Genomic DNA, 16,315 nt, shown 5'->3' with positions numbered 1-16,315 from the left:
TTGGCTAATCCAATATATGAGGTTTTTTAAACATTTAAAGAGCTATTTTAGATAAAAGTAACATTTAGCTCTTCCATTGGGAATGCTCTAAGAGCATTCCCAATGGAAGAGCCATATTTTTATGTAAAATAGCTATTTAAAACTCACTTTTATCTAGTTTAGCTAAGCCATTTTTAAGTGTCTCCACATTCGATTAGCTATATTTTTAAAAAGAATGTGGGAAAAGATTTGGGAAAAAGATAAAGCAGGAGAGAGAAACACTAAAAAATAAAATGGCTCCCTTAAAAAGTGCGGCTACATTTAACTTTTTTTTTAGCTCTTCTAATCAAATATCTATTTTACATATATTTTTGGCTCATCCAATATGGGAGGTTTTTTGAACATTTGAAGAGCTATTCTAGATAAAAGTAACATTTGGCTCTTCCATTGAGAATGCTCTAAGAGATTAGTAATACCTACGAGAATAATTATTCTTAAAAATAAATTCTTACTAAATAAAAGAATGACTATTTTATTTCAAGAATGAATTCCGCAAACCAAATGGATTAAATTTTTATTTATGTGTGCCTCGATTCTTGACCCCTGCTGCATGGACAGAACTCAAATTTTAGCTTTTAATGAGTCGTACTTATTAAAATAATAATAATAATAATAATCTAAAATGACTCTTTTTAGCAAAAATAAAAGCTAAAAAGCTTTTTCAAAAAGAAATTCTGGAGGGTTCAAAGCTCCCACCAACCCCCTCTAGGTTTGTCGATGTCCTATTGACTATTGACTATTAACGGTTGTAGATTCGGACGTGGCATTTATCAAGCCTACATAATTGAGTACCTTCCACGATGGACATCGTGGTGGAGCTCATCTCTCTACTCTCTAGCAGCCCCAATCCAACTACCACCATCGTCCCCCACCCTACTATTTTAGGCAAATTCGCCTCGAAATTGCCCCTTCAAACTCTTATTTAATGTGACTTCTTGGCTTGCACGCTAACAATTTAATGGGTTGGATCATTTATTTAGCTAATTCTCTGAAAGAATTTATATTTTTTCTTTGTACTCAGGTTTTTGTTGGGCTATTCCACCTAACTTTTGTGTTTTTTATAATTTTTGTGTTGCATGTGAAATTATTTTACTTGACCCTTTTTACTAAAAAAAGACATTAGCTTGCTTAATAATTTGTATGTAACATTTATAGCATAGTACATGGCATGTGAAACTTCACGATTTCATGTTAAGTGGGAACTAATGAGCTTGGCATTATGCAAAATTCAACAGCAAGACTTATATGATAGTATTATTACGGGAAGAACTCAAATTATTATGATCTTTTAAGTGTTTAGGCTAATAGCTGATAAAAAGTCAAATATGTGATAGGAATTGGACAATCACGAAAAGATATAAATATAATTGTGAGATTAAATTTGAACAGTTGAGAAAATTAAAAGAAATATTATTTTATAGCACTTAAACCAAATTAGAGCTTGTTGCTAGCCACCAATTAGCCCAAGTCATACCTAGCCTAACCCACCGCTAACCAATGCTCAGCCATGGCAACTATTGGCCACCCTTTAGCCTACCCTATAGTTGACAACCATATCCAATGGTCTTCCATCGTCTTCGGCCACCATCCGCCCCAACCTTCCACTCACAACATCTCTAGCCTATGGTGAGTTAGGCTAGTGGTGGCTGGAGGTGAGCTGGGCTAGATGGTGGTCAAAGATGATAGAGTGTCGTTGGGATAACGACAAATGGTTGCCTAAGACGAAGGAGGATTGTTAGGGACGATGGTCGAGGATTGTAGAGGACTGCGAGATATGGTTGGCAATGGTAGGTCGAACCGGATGGTGGCTAGTGGTGGGTTGCGTTGGGTGATGATTGACGGTTGGAAGGCTAGGTAGTGGCTTGGGTTGGGCAATGACCCACGACCACCAGATGGCCCGGAGGGGTGGTTGCGACCACCCCCTCGATGGCATTGGAATGAAAATAAAGAATTTTTTTTTTGGGGGATATTATTCTTAGAGCTATTCTTTTTTTGAAAAATCAAACTTGATAATCTTTCATAAAATGGATCATTGATAGAGCAACTGTTCTGTCAATATAATATCTCTGATACAAGATGGACACTCCTTACTCCATACAGTATCATTGACCTGTTGAAGGGCCATTCTTGCTAAGCCATGAGCCACCCTATTCCCCTCACGATGTACATGGTTAACTTGCCACCTAGGGAAAATATTCAAGTTTAGCTTGACATCACCAATCAGGTGTCCCACCATACTAGTATTCAGCCCCTTCTCGTGGATAGCATAAGTAATTTGCTTTGCGTCTCCTTTAATAACAATATGCTGCACTCCTTTCTCCCTCCCAAATACAGTCTCGTGGTAGAGTGCCAAAGCCTCAGCCACAACTGATTCCCACAAGCCCCTCTTTCTAATGCATTTTGCAGCTAAGAATGTTCCTTCCTGATCACGCATGACTAGACCGAAGCCCATCACTCCTTCTTTTTTATTCAAAGCTGCATCCACATTTACTTTAATCCACCCTGCTTCCGGTTTGGTCCAAAGAACTTGACGTTGTGTAGTGAACGCATTTTTCTGGTGTTCGGGCTGATTTGCTTTCTCATAATCGTACACTGCCTGTTCAGCATCTCGAACCACAGAATCCGGATGGACGAAAGTGCCATAAAAAATCAAGGCATTTCGTCGTTGCCATATGCTTCTCGATATTACTGAGAACAAGCGCAGAATTTCTATCCCCCCCTTCGCATATAAGTCCCCTGCTACCTGGAGAAAACCTGACCCTGTAGAGCTACACTTCTGGAAAGCCTTGTGACTAGTTCCCCATACATCTCTCGACGCTGGACGAGCTATTCTATCATTATGAGAATAATAATGATTTTTTTTTTTTTTTGAATAGGATCCTCTTTATTTCCCATTTAGTGTAAAAAGAGGGGTAATATTATAAATTTTATCCTTCAACTTTAATGTTAAGACAATATTACTTTTATATTAAATGGATACTTTCTATTTTAACTGAAATTGAGAGGATCCTGTTCCACAAATTTAATGGTAGATACACTTTTTTCACGTTATGGAAATGGATGGAAGATGGAATGTAGAATATTTTTTATCACTTGTCTATCACATATATTATATATATCATTAACTTTATAAAATCTAATTTTGACTGTAAAATAAATAAATAATTCCAATTTCCATTTCGATTCCATTGAAGAGGATATAAGAAGATCACGTTCATGTTTCACATCCCAATTACGAGCAAAAGCAAATCCCAAGTTTTTGGACCATACAGCTATGATACGTATCACAAGGCGGAATGTAAGCACTAATTAACTCCACACCGCAACTACATCGCGTGTAATGTACCTTCCGAATGTAACATGATCAAGTAGACTTACCAATAAGGTTTTTCCATACACGCGCTAGGCTAGCGATTTATCATCCACCACAAACACCTCGTAACATGCCAAAGCCCAAAGGCCCAGCAAGAAGCCCAACCCAAAGTTCAACGCAGCCCTTTCTGATAAATCTCATCCGTTGATCTCTACCATCCAGTCGTCAAAAAGGACGGGTGAGATCGTCCTCAATGACCACGAAAGCACATGCGTCCCCACCCATTTGAATTCAAAAAAATGACCCACAACTAACGTTACGATTCCGTAGCCTCAGGTTCGGATCCGAACCTAGCCCCCCACTTCATAACCTTAACCCAAACCAAAAGTGAGAAAGACAATGGGGGTGTTTGTTAAACTCCCTCACATTCCCCCACATCCACCACACTATTCACTTCATTTTTTTCCCAAAAAAATATTATTACTTTTATATCAAATCACTCACTTTTTATATCTAATCATTTACTTTTTATTACTATTCAAATAAAAAAATCACTACAAAACAAAATTTTTTACTTCCCAATACCACTTTTTCATTTTTCCATACCAATTATTATTATTATTATTTTTTTTTTTATTCATGAACAGTGTCCTGGAAAAATGAACAGTTCTGGGGTGTTTAACAAATGCCCAGAAAACACTCTCTTTCTCTGAATCTCTCTCACTGCTTTCTGGGTTTTTCTTGAATCCTCGCTCTCTCTTTCTCATTGTATGTATCTTTCTATGCGTGTGTGTGTGCGCGCTTGTCTTTGTATTTAGTGTGTGCGAGTAATGGGTGATGTTCATGTGTGTGATTATTTTCTTGGAAGTTTTGCTTTCAAGAAGAATAAATGGATTTTAATGGGTTTCTGAAAAACATTTGTGTGATGGTTGCAGGAAGCGAGGAGATTGGGATTTCCATGGAGAATAGTGCAAGAACTGGGCTGCATGAAATTAATTTGGCGTCAAGAAAGGCTGAAGAAGCAGGTCAGTCTTTCTCAATATATTCTTACGTTTATGTATCTGTTTGGGTGCTGGAAATGTTAAAATGGAAAGAAAGGGATAGAAAAGTAAGCATGTTTGTTATGTTTTCTGTTGTTTCTGGTTTCCAAGAAAAGAATAACAACCCTCTCCAACTCAGCGGAGTGGTTGGTTTTTGCTAAGACGAGTAAAGGATCACAATTTTTTTCTTTTGTTGCATCTTCTTGGAAGCCAAACGGAGAATTTTCATTGGTCTTTAAAGAATCGTGTTAAGAATCCCTTTTCATACGCTTATCTTTGCAGCTTGGAGGCGATACCAAGCTGTCAGTTGGCTCGAGAGCTTGGTGGGTCCGCTCGGCATATCGAAACAGCCATCGGAGAGGGCATTCATTTCTTGCTTGAGAAATGGCCTGATCCTATGCAATGCCATCAACAAAATTAACCCAGGAACAGTGCTCAAGGTATGCCATTTCTTCATTAAGTTGTAGTAACAATTCACAATCTAAAGATTGTGAAAAAATTGAACTACTGAAATGCGGTTGCTATATGTTAATATATTTTTTCGAATGTAAACAACCCCACCTTTACTATGCTAGATTCAATCCGCTTATTAGACTCAGACGAGTGAATGCTGCTTTTTTTTTCCTTCTCTTTTTTAATGTTACTCCCCATCTAAAGTAGGCATGGGGTTCTATTTCTTTAAGAATTCTTATTGCTTCCATTTTGAAAATTATCCTAAGGTTGTGGAGAATCAAGCACATTTACAATGCGGGGAATCTCAGCCATTGCCTGCCTTTCAGTACTTTGAGAATGTCCGGAACTTTTTAGTGGCTGTCGAAGAGCTGAAGCTGCCCGCTTTTGAAGCTTCTGATCTTGAAAGGGTTGGTTATTTACTCTATTCTATATGTATAAGTGCTATGTATATATATATCTCTGTGTGTGTGTGTGTGTGTGTATGTATACTTGACCAAGTAATTTTTGGTATTTACTTTTCTCAGGATGCATTAGAGGCAGGGTCAGTGGCCAAGGTTGTTGATTGCATCTTGGCACTTAAATCATATCATGAATGGAAACAGATGGGCTGTAGAAATGGATTTTACAAAAATGTGAAATCTCCTTTGGTCATGCATTCTGCCGGTAGGACGCATACAAGAGCCTCAGCTACAACCTCACTGGACTCCTGCAGGCGCTTAGATATGTCTGGAACATCTGAGAAACAGCCACCTTTTGAGGGTGACAATCAGAAACTTGAAGGTTGAATTGGACTCTCTTCAGTGTATAATTGTCTTCTTATCTCGTATGTAGGCATTATTATTGAATCCATGTAGACCAAACATTATATGTGTACTAGTTAGTTGTACATACATTCCATTATTTTTTAGATCAATCAATGAGGCGCTTATATGGCTTTGATATTTTTTATAAGTTTTTTTATAAGTACAAGACACTGATATTATTCAAGCTAATTGTTAAATATCATTAAATCAATAAGTGAGTTTCTTGAATGTAACTAAACAGAAAATATTGTTAATAATAGGATTTCCTTAAAAGACGTCGAGTGAAAATAATTGCATTTGTATCCAAGTTGTGGATAAAAGCTCTTGTACTAAAATCATCTATTAGGATCCTTTTACTTCCTGTTATACCATGTCAAAAATGCTGCATACCACAACTTGTGTAGACACTTCTAGAAACCCTGCATAATGATAAATGGTTGCTAAAGAAGGATAGAAAGTAATTCAATGAATTTTTACATATGCTTTAAACATGATAACACCTGCTCTAAATAAAAATGTAGTTGTATGTGGCATCCACACCTTCATATATAGTAATTCATGAATTCATAGTTGCTTGGTGAATGCAAAATTATTCATTTTACTGCATGTGTGATGCAGCGGATATTGTAAAGTTACTCACTGACTGCATGGTCAACTCAAAGGAAAATATTGATGACAGCCTCCTTGCTTCCTTCAGGAACAGAAACCTGGTAACAATAAGAACATTGTTAGAAAACTTTACTATGATTCCACATATAAATTTGAGCAATAGAGTTATTTATGAAGTTGATCTGTTTTTCCCCCCTTAACCTTTCTCTTGTGTCCTACAGGATCCAGTAAAGCTACTCAGCAGAATTATGTCAAGTTATTTGGAGGAACAGGATCCAAGCAAGTTCCCTGAGGTCAGTTCGATTTGACTCATGAAGAGATTCCACTCTTTGCTGGTCACATTAGTTTTGATTTCTTCGAGTGTGGGCATATATTTTTGTGAATTGCTCATTAGTACATTAGGTGAACCAAATAAAACTTGAAACAAAATTTTCCTTTTTTTAGGTTAATTTTCTCTTCTGTCAGTTTTAGTATAGGGGATTGATGTGGACAAAGTTTAAGGAAACTTGTAGGGAACACCTTAGATTTGGTAGACATGGTTTCACCTTGGATTTACGTGCCAATACCCAGGTCAAACGCAGGCAAATTTTTTTTTCTTTGGTGCACTAAGCAGCACCAATAACTATGAACAAAATTTCATGAACCAATTCAAAGACTATTTATTTTTAAAATAGCTTGGTTTACACATGACAATTGACACGCTAGACAAATTCTTTTGTAATATTGCTTCAGCTATCTGATTTGTATGCTAAATAAAGAGAACAACATAAGCCTTGTAGGTACCAATTAGTTGATTAATGCTTAGTTTAATAGAGTTGAGATACCAATTACAAACAGGTGAAGGCTACCAAATTAACAGTATAATTATGATTATTTTCTAAAACAGCACATATTTATTATATGGCCATAATCAGAGCACATTAGTTGATACATAACCAGGTACATTTTACAATCTCATTTGACCACAATGTTATAATTAATATTTCCTTTTTTGTACATATAAAAGAATAATTCTTAACAGAGATTTGAAGTTATTATTCTAATAATTGGCCACAACTCTTTAGACCATGGTTTGAAAGTGATCTAGTTTTGTTACTAAAACAATTTGGTGGCATTAGATTGTACCTGGGCGATTAATCACCCTACTTAGTTATATAAGATAGAAAAGGATAGTCGGGAATTTTCAAAATCAATTGGTGCCACCGAGGGGACTTTTATAGGTTTGGTCGGTTCAATGAGCTGCTGCATTCATCTTGGAAGCTCTCTTTCCTTTTCCTTTTTGTGCCAATGCTTTTGCTTACATGAGCTTGTTATGAACCTAAAAGTATTTATATCTTCTTGTCCAAAATCAGTTGCAAGTAAATTTCAAAGATTTATTGGAAGAAAGAAGTCACTCACCTCAACAATCAACATTTACGCCTTTGGAGGATATATCTGCACTTGAAAATTTGAAGGTATCTTATCATCTTATTAACAATTTCGTATTGTGATTAATGCACTCTAGAAATTATTAATTCTTAAAACCCTGATTTTAACAATTCTAACTTTTAAGGAAGAATTGATCTCTCTTTCCCTTTTGAAATGTGGTCTATGAGTTGTTTTACATCTAAACCCTTGTTTGAAGTCTCATAGCAAGATGCAGTGACATTTGGTTCACCTGAAGCTAGACTAGATATTTCATTATTAGACTATAATGAAGTGTTTTTATACTAAGAGGTATTGAAAAGGAAAGGTGTTATTTTAATCTATATCAGATGTTTTTACACGCGCGTCATACAAGAAATGTGTTGTCATTTATGTTATATGATCTCGTAGATTATCCATTTTAAATGGATTTTTAATTTCTAATAGAATTTATTATCTATTATGGTTGTTCCTTTATTAAGGATACCCTACTTTATCATCTGAACATAAGTTGACTTGACAATATGGCATTGGTTAGAACATCAAGTTTTAAATTTTTTTTCCTTTGACTATGAATATCTACTTCCTTGTTTTAGTTGGAGCCTTAACTGTATTATGTGTAACTTATGAAATAAGATTGTTCTTGTATCTTAGTCTTGATTTGATTAATCTACAATGACTCGTTGTCAAGATTCTTTATTCCTCATACTGATATGACCCCAGTTATACATGTACAGACAAAAGCTTATGTGATATGATAAAGTTGGACAGCTGATATGATTTTATAGATTGCATTTTCAAAAGAATACTGAGAAAACCACCATTAATTCCACATCTTCATGTCCATACATTTGTAATTTACTAAAGCTAATCAATCCTTTTTGCATCATGTTGCTGTCTGATTTTTTTCAATACAAACTACTGCCAATATGTATGTCAAATTTTGAGCTCTTTTCGTCTTAAGGGGTGGTATGTCATGATGCATTTGACATCAATACTAGATTTATATATCAATGATATTACAATTTTTATTTCCGTGCATCCAAGAAGCTGACACAGAACTCTCACTTTGTCATGATTTAACTATTGTGTTTAATATTGCACTCTAATTTCTGACGGCGGATTGTGATTTTCCTTTAACATCTCTTTTATAGTGTTCCAAAGCACGCTTGAGAAAAGGTAACTGCAATCACAGGAATCTATTTAAAATGCAAGAGAAGGAACTTTTTGTAAGTTTTTTCTTTCCTTTTCTTTTATTTTCTTCTCTATTATTTTTTCCAATCATGAACTTCTTGTAGTTTTTAAGCATAATTTTTTCTGAGGTATAAAGGTTGTCATTTACACTTTTTGGGTGCTTTATATGGACCAAGAAATACCCAAAACTATACGACAGTGATAAACTTACTGGAAGTTTAGAGAATTAAACTTCAACACCAAGAAGTTTCCAGATTGTCTTTAATTTTTTTGTTGATAACGTAAATGAAAATACGTAGAGTTGAATTTGAGACGGATTCATTCAATTTTTAATATCAAATCTTATTATAAAATTTCTATGAAAACCTGAGGATAATCAGAAAATCCAATTTAGTTTTCTCATATGATTATAATAAGACATGTGATGGGGTGTTGCAGATATTTAGTTCTTAAGGTGGGAATATTTTTCATATTGCAGGATCTCAAGTCTCTTTTATCATCAACAAAGAGGGAGTTCGAACACTTACAGTCCCAGTTGCAGAGAGATTTGAAAGACCTGGGTATGTTACTAAAGGAACTTGAATAAGTGAATCATTGTTGTTTTGGTTATGGAACTTAACAGTAAATTAGTTCTCAAGGTTCAATCAATTTATATGTATAAACCAAAGCATTTCTTCCCCTTTTTTCCCCAATATATCAATTTAAGTTTTCTTAGACCATGGCATTTGCATCCATACTCACAGAGCAAACTGCAAATGCGATAATGGATTTCTGCTTAAATCTCACTTCTTTCAAAAAAAAAATTCCTTTGTCTTTTCCATATTTATGTCCTTACCATCTATATTCATCTATGACTTCCAGGAAGCAAGATTTTTGGTGTTTTCTTTTTGAAAATATATGTGTTTATTGGTGTATTTTAGCCATGAATCTGTCTTATTTAGTTGACACTAGTATTTTGTGATCTTGCCAAGATTGCCATTTTTGTATAGCATATAGAGCTTGTGAAATGGATTGATGTCCTAAATCCATCTATTGGCTTGATGATCAATTTAGATAATCATATGCATATTATAGAGTCATCAAGATTTATAAAGAATTTTTCTTGAAGTGCAAAATATGTTTGTCTTTGGTTTGGGTTCAGAAAGTCAGGTACAGGAGTTGTCCTTTGCTGCTAGTGGATATTACAAGGTTGTGAAAGAGAACAGGAATTTATACAACATGGTCCAGGATTTGAAAGGTTAGTGTACTTTTTGAAGACATATACTAAACTTTTCCTATTCTTATTTGAAGTATTTAAAAGGACAATTTAATTTTCAGCATTAAGATTAAATCTAATGATTTATTCCTGATTAATATTATCTTCAGGTAACATTCGAGTTTACTGCAGAATTAGGCCCTCCTTCACTGCTGAAGCCAAAACTGTGATAGATTTCATTGGAGAGGATGGCTCACTTGTGATCTTAGATCCATTAAAGCCCCATAAAGATGGAAGGAAAGTTTTTCAGTTTAACCGGATGTTTGGTCCAACTGCTACTCAAGGTAATATCACATGAGATTCTTCTAAATTATTGGTTTTACATTAATCAAATTTCTTTACAAATATTACCGTTTATTTTCAGATGTGGTTTTTAAGGACATCCAACCATTAATTAGGTCCGTGGTGGATGGTTACAATGTATGCATTTTTGCTTATGGTCAAACTGGATCCGGAAAAACACATACCATGGTAAGATATATACATTATGAGATTTAGCTTCTATATAGTTAATCTTCTGCAGCTTTTCATATATCCCTTTGTTTTATTAATCTGGATATCCAATATAGGGATACCGGATTGTCTTTCAAGTAGGAAGGATTTATGGTTGCCGCCCATTTGTTTTGCATCTCATGTGTATAGGATAAAGACTGGCTAAAAGCTATTAAGAGTTTCACACATCTGATTCGTCCATCTGATTCTTTTATATGATGACAGAGTGGTCCATCAGGTGGGTCAACAAAGGACAGGGGGATTAATTTTCTTGCTCTCAACTATCTCTTCCAGATGTCTGATAGAAGGAAAGACATCATAAATTATGACATTCATGTCCAGATGGTTGAAATATATAATGAGCAAGTACGGGACCTTCTTGCAGAAGATTCATCAACCACTAAATATCCTTTCATATTGGCTTTTTAGCTTTACTATTAAACATCTATAAGAGTATTAAAGATGCGGAAACTCTATGTCGTATTGTGTTTTGATTATGCACATGAAGTTAATCTGTTTTCTTAACAAAGCACAAATTAGAAATTCGGAGCTGCACTAGTGATAATGGGTTGAGTCTTCCGGATGCTACTATATGTTCTGTTAAGTCTACCACGGATGTTCTGAACCTAATGAAACTTGGTGAGGTGAATCGTGTTGTCAGTTCTACTGCAATGAACAACCGAAGTAGTCGTTCCCACAGGTCAGTTTGTAGGAGCTAAGTTATGCGAACTGTTTGAACTTGCTTAGTAGGTATTAGAGAAAAGGTTACCTTTTCACTTCATACCTAGACATATACTGTAATATTTGAAGTTTGTTAAGTTTGAAAAGAATAAGTAGTTGAGTTCAACAATAATATTGTGGTTTATGGATGTGCAGTGTCCTCACAGTACATGTGCATGGAAAAGATACATCTGGTGGCATTCTCCGTAGTTCTCTGCATTTGGTAGACCTTGCAGGAAGTGAACGAGTGGACAAATCTGAAGTTACCGGAGACAGGCTCAAGGAGGCACAGTATATTAATAAGTCTCTTTCTTGTTTAGGGGATGTTATTATGGCCTTGGCTCAGAAAAACACCCACATCCCTTACCGAAACAGCAAGCTCACACTTCTCTTACAAGACTCCTTAGGTCTGTAATGTGTGCCTCTTTCCAAAACACTAGCATGTCTCTATACAGTGTACTTTGCTTTTTTATTGGTTCTCCAAACAGGTCACACCATATCATGTCATTGATTTTTCTTTTCTTTTGGCCTGAACTTGATAGGGTTTTGTTGTTCTACAAAGTAGTTTACTCTTTTTGGTCTTGTACTGAATGTCCTCTATCTGGAAATTGTTTTTAGGTGGACATGCTAAGACTTTAATGTTTGCTCATGTGAGTCCGGAAGAAGATTCTTTTGGTGAAACAGTTACTACTCTGAAGTTTGCTCAGAGGGTTTCAACTGTTGAACTTGGTGCTGCTCGTTTGAACAAGGAGAGCAGTGAGGTTATGCAACTCAAAGAACAGGTAAACAAATTCAGACAAATTGCCACTTCATTGCATGTTTCATAAGTTTTTTTTTCCTCCCCTCCTGTCTTCCATCTTTGGGCCATTTTTTTTCTCTTTCATTCATCCCAAAAGTTGATTGGCTGTCTAGATGTTATTCTGCAAGTCTTCCTTATTTATTGCCATCATGCAGATATGCTTTAACAAAGCATTATTAGTTGTCCAGACACCAGTACCTGTCATGGTTCATTGCAATTTCTGGATTATATATTCTTGGAAACCGATTCCAATATTAGTGTTTTTTGTTTCTATGAAAAAGAAAAGAAAGGGAAAAAAGAATGTTGGTGTTTATTTTAGTTGATTCGCCTCCTTTGCATTTAGTAATACATTCAAAGCTGGAATATTTATAAGAAAATTGTTCAACTTGAATAATTTGGTAATGGTTGGAACTTTTCATGGTTTAAAAGTTATTCTGATGGAATGATTATTTTTATTTCATGAACTTATTAGTTTAAAGGCATTTGTTTGTCATGAGATAGATGGTTGCCGAAACCTCACTGTGATAGGTCATTAGTGCTATATTTTTGGCTGTCTCAAATGGAAGCCTTGAAATGCCTTCCCTTGGACTTAATTGCCGTAATGGGTTTATGTTTTCTTTGAATCTTGCAGATTGAGAGCCTTAAGAAGGCATTGGCAAACAAAGAAGCACAGAGTATACAGTTCAAAAAGGAGCCAAAATCTCCATATGGAAAACCAAGAGTAGTGACAGAGAGAACTCCACCACGTCCTCGAAGACTAAGCATTGAGAATTGTGGCACCATGAAGAGTGAAAACGCCATGAATATTGAAGATAGAAAGGGAACCCCTTCTGTACCAACTCGTTCAAGAAGATTGAGTTTGGAAGGCCCAAGATATATTAAGAAGGATAATTTGCAGATAAAAGTTTCAGATGATGTAAGCAAGCCTCTATCATTCGATGCTGTGTCAGTGCAAAAGTATGGTCATATTCAAGATGCAGAAGCAGTCACGAAGTCTTATGGGCATTTCAGCAATGGTGGTTCTATGACAAGGGAGGTCTCTCATGCCAAGCCTCCTCAAAGTCCTACTAGTACCATCTATCAGAAGCGAGTTACAAAAACAGGTGGTATAACACAAATTTCTACTCTTCAACTACCCAAGACACCTGAGCCGCCAGTAATGGCCAGAAATGAGGTCCAGATTGTGATGCAAAGTGAGCTTAGTCTTCCTACAGACTGCCAGACACCCAACTTAATTAGTAGCGTAAATGGTAAGGGATCTCAAATAAGGAGATCGCTGCGGACAATTGGAAAATTGATTAATGGCTCTGAGAAGAGGTCAGACTTTTTTCTTTTGCTTTTTATTAGTTCTTTTCCAATAATAGTAAGGAACTTTGGGTGTCACAATATATCTCATGCATATTATCTTTAATTATGATGGCTTGTTTAAAATATTAGTAATAAAAAAATGGGGATAGTAGAGCTAGGGCACCATCATTACATGAATATACAAATGTAATACTGGAGTTTTTACAAATGTCACCCTTAGATTTTAATGTGGGTGCTGATCCTTGTACTTTCAACTGTAAATTTTTTTGTTAAATCCTAACTGAATTCCTAACTCAATATATATATAAGGTATGAAATATGTAGCAGACTGTGAGTTCTCTCACACAGACTTATTGTAATGCCCCTTATGAACACAGACCTTGAGATATGGTTAGTCACGGGTTGGAGAGATCCCCCCATTGATAGCCAATATTGATCTAGACTCCTCCAGTAGCAACAACCCACCCCCAAACCCGATACAGAAGATACATGCATGGAATTGTAGGGCTGCAGCTAACCCCAATTTTGGGGAAAAAATGGTAATAGGCAATAATGTCATTTCACTATTATTGATGATGTGGTGAAAATAACTTTAAGAATTTTTCATAAAATAATTTTGTAAAATTCAACATCCGGAGAGTAAATTGTTAAAATTAAAGAATAACGTATCTACAACTTTTTTATAAATTGTTGACGTGTGTCTGCAAGTGATTAGAGGGTGTTAAATTTTTTTTAATGGCTGACGTGACTCCAATCACATGTTAACACGTGTCAGCAAGTTGTAGGTGTAATATTACTAAAAAATTAGAAGTGTAGGGACCAAGTGACATCCGCATCACAGTCTAAGGTGAGCTCGAATATTTTCCTGAAATGTTTTGTTGTTTCAACATTTCCAGGCCAAATTGCAGGAACCAACAGAATCGGATGGAACCACGGTCACCCATCAAAGTTGCAATAAATATTAACGACGCGAAGTCGCCAGTGACTGCTAATGCTAGGACACAGAGGAGGCAATCACTAACCGGCATCCAACCATCAGGATCTGACAAGTCCCGAAGATCATATCTTGGAGGGAAGCCCATTGACTCTAGTAAGTAAACCAATATGAGTGTCCTTAAATTAATTCTGCAAATAAGTTAAAATCTTCTTTATCTGTTTATGATCTGAGATTACTAGTGTTTTCTTCTGTAGATGCAAAGGACCAGACACCTCTTTCACTCCAACCACCAACGAAGATTACTAAACGGTGGCAATAGATAGTATGATATTTGGTGAAGATGACTGCAGTGGTGCTTTGACTCGAAGCATTCTAACAGATGCTGACAATTAAGCTACAACAACTCAAACAATTGCTTTGATGGAGTGATCTGACACTATTAACACACAGTCTATGTAGAGAAGGAATAGAATATCAAATGAGATGAACTTTCTGCTGATTGTGACCTGATTCATAATTGATCTACTCGTTATGAAGCCAAGTTTTGACTCCAAAATGTCTTTGCTTTCTTGTAACTGATTCTTCATCACTTCATGTAGAAATACCATATCCCAGTTACTGTGTATCTTTGAATTTTCCTTAATAAAAAGCCTTCATTTTTTTCCAAGTTTAAGCTACTTGCGGCATGTTGCTCGAGTTACTGTATCATCATTCATCAAGACTGTTTTGGTAAGCTGAAAACCATAACAGCTTTCCTTATTTTTACTGTTACAAGCTCTGTAGAAAATGTGGTTCAAGACACAACCCATGAGGATGTACTTGAAGAGTTAATTGTTTTTTGCATTTAAATAAGGGTTGGTTGACTCCTGCAAATGAGGTGGAACCAATGTATTGTTGAAAGTGTAATATTATTCTTGCATTATGGACATTTGTGTAATTGTACCTAAATCACTCGCAATATTGTTAATTGTTGTTAATAAGTACATACAACCAACATTATGACTTGAGGCCAGGGGCGGAACCACGGCATACCTTAGGAGGGCAATAGTCCTCTCAAAAATTTTAAAATGCCCCAAAAATTATACGTTTTTATGAAATAATCCTTATAAAATTAGATTTTTACACCCTCCTCTCCCTAAAATTTTTTTTTTTTGCCCGTCCCCCCTTACCTAAAAGTCTAGTTCCGCCCTTGTTGAGCATCTAAATCATTCCAAAATTAGTATTTCTAAATCATTACCCTAATGAAAACGCAAATCTTTGAGATAGATTGTCTCAGTGCAATCATCGTCCACTATGAACTTAGGTCCTTGTCATAGGTAGGATAAGAGTTTCAAAATTGTAAGCTATTTTTAAGGCCCATCATATTGGAACATATATCTTTCACTACTTCAACCCAATAATAATTTCCAAGAAACATATTGACATGGACAGTGATAAAATCCTTGTATGACAATATTGAGCCGTGATTCAGAGTACAGCACGCCGTGAAGGAAATTTTTTTTTTTAATATTTTAATGCAAAAAAAAAAATTGCACTGGCGTGCTGAGCACACCGCGTGCTCTTTTCATTCACCCGACAATATTACACTTGTGAGTTGATGAAAATATTTAGAAAAGGACTAGGCCCACTAGGGGAAAGGCAACTGATGATAAGTATGTGGACAAAAATTTTCTCCAAACTAGGACGGAAGAATTTTGTCTAACCCAATTTATAAATTTTTTGTATGTACCTTAGCATGGAAGGAGTATATGATTTTTTTAATAGAACTATTAAAAAAGCAAACATGTGCTTCTCATATGCTCAAATGACACACGACAATATTATAGACCGGACTGAAAGGAATTTCAGATGACCCGGTTTAGAAGACATTTCTGTTTCAAGTATATTAGATTTGTTTGGAGTTTGAGTCACAAGTTCAAATTTGATTGGCCATTTGGCTTTGAAATCTA

At 35.7% G+C, this 16,315-nt stretch overlaps 2 protein-coding genes across 2 annotated transcripts; one reads left to right on the top strand and one right to left on the bottom strand.

The window, feature by feature from the left end:
* Positions 1–2,068: 2,068 nt before the first annotated feature.
* Positions 2,069–2,847, bottom strand: LOC132191757 (uncharacterized). Its single transcript, XM_059606846.1, has 2 exons — positions 2,794–2,847; positions 2,069–2,635 (listed from the first exon to the last, which is right to left on the bottom strand). Exons 1-2 carry the CDS (start codon positions 2,845–2,847, stop codon positions 2,069–2,071), a joined length of 621 nt encoding a protein of 206 aa, XP_059462829.1.
* Positions 2,848–4,040: 1,193 nt separating this feature from the next.
* Positions 4,041–15,012, top strand: LOC132191801 (kinesin-like protein KIN-14L). The gene is made up of 20 exons (XM_059606903.1): positions 4,041–4,120; positions 4,288–4,377; positions 4,675–4,832; positions 5,112–5,252; positions 5,370–5,625; positions 6,267–6,358; positions 6,479–6,550; positions 7,610–7,711; positions 8,816–8,890; positions 9,334–9,415; positions 9,997–10,092; positions 10,221–10,394; positions 10,475–10,581; positions 10,828–11,003; positions 11,135–11,302; positions 11,479–11,729; positions 11,941–12,104; positions 12,753–13,438; positions 14,326–14,519; positions 14,621–15,012. The coding sequence occupies exons 2-20, from the start codon at positions 4,311–4,313 to the stop codon at positions 14,683–14,685; spliced, it is 3,126 nt and encodes a 1,041-aa protein (XP_059462886.1). The 5' UTR covers positions 4,041–4,120; positions 4,288–4,310; the 3' UTR covers positions 14,686–15,012.
* Positions 15,013–16,315: the final 1,303 nt, after the last annotated feature.

This window comes from Corylus avellana, chromosome ca9 (genome assembly GCF_901000735.1).
Source record: "Corylus avellana chromosome ca9, CavTom2PMs-1.0".
Lineage (NCBI taxonomy): Eukaryota > Viridiplantae > Streptophyta > Magnoliopsida > Fagales > Betulaceae > Corylus > Corylus avellana.
The sequence above is the reverse complement of the archived record's forward strand: the minus strand, read 5'-3'. Positions and strand labels throughout refer to the sequence as shown.

What these genes read in the sequence shown, in the direction of transcription:
- LOC132191757 (XM_059606846.1), bottom strand. Translation starts at nt 2,847, where the DNA reads ATGTATGGGGAACTAGTCACAAGGCTTTCCAGAAGTGTAGCTCTACAG. An exon ending in GTGTAGCTCTACAGGGTCAG is followed by an intron (nt 2,636 to 2,793) that starts GTTTTCTCCAGG and finishes GATGCTGAACAG; the next exon opens with GCAGTGTACGATTATGAGAA.
- LOC132191801 (XM_059606903.1), top strand. Translation starts at nt 4,311, where the DNA reads ATGGAGAATAGTGCAAGAACTGGGCTGCATGAAATTAATTTGGCGTCA. An exon ending in TGCAAGAGAAGGAACTTTTT is followed by an intron (nt 8,891 to 9,333) that starts GTAAGTTTTTTC and finishes TTCATATTGCAG; the next exon opens with GATCTCAAGTCTCTTTTATC. An exon ending in CATGGTCCAGGATTTGAAAG is followed by an intron (nt 10,093 to 10,220) that starts GTTAGTGTACTT and finishes TATTATCTTCAG; the next exon opens with GTAACATTCGAGTTTACTGC.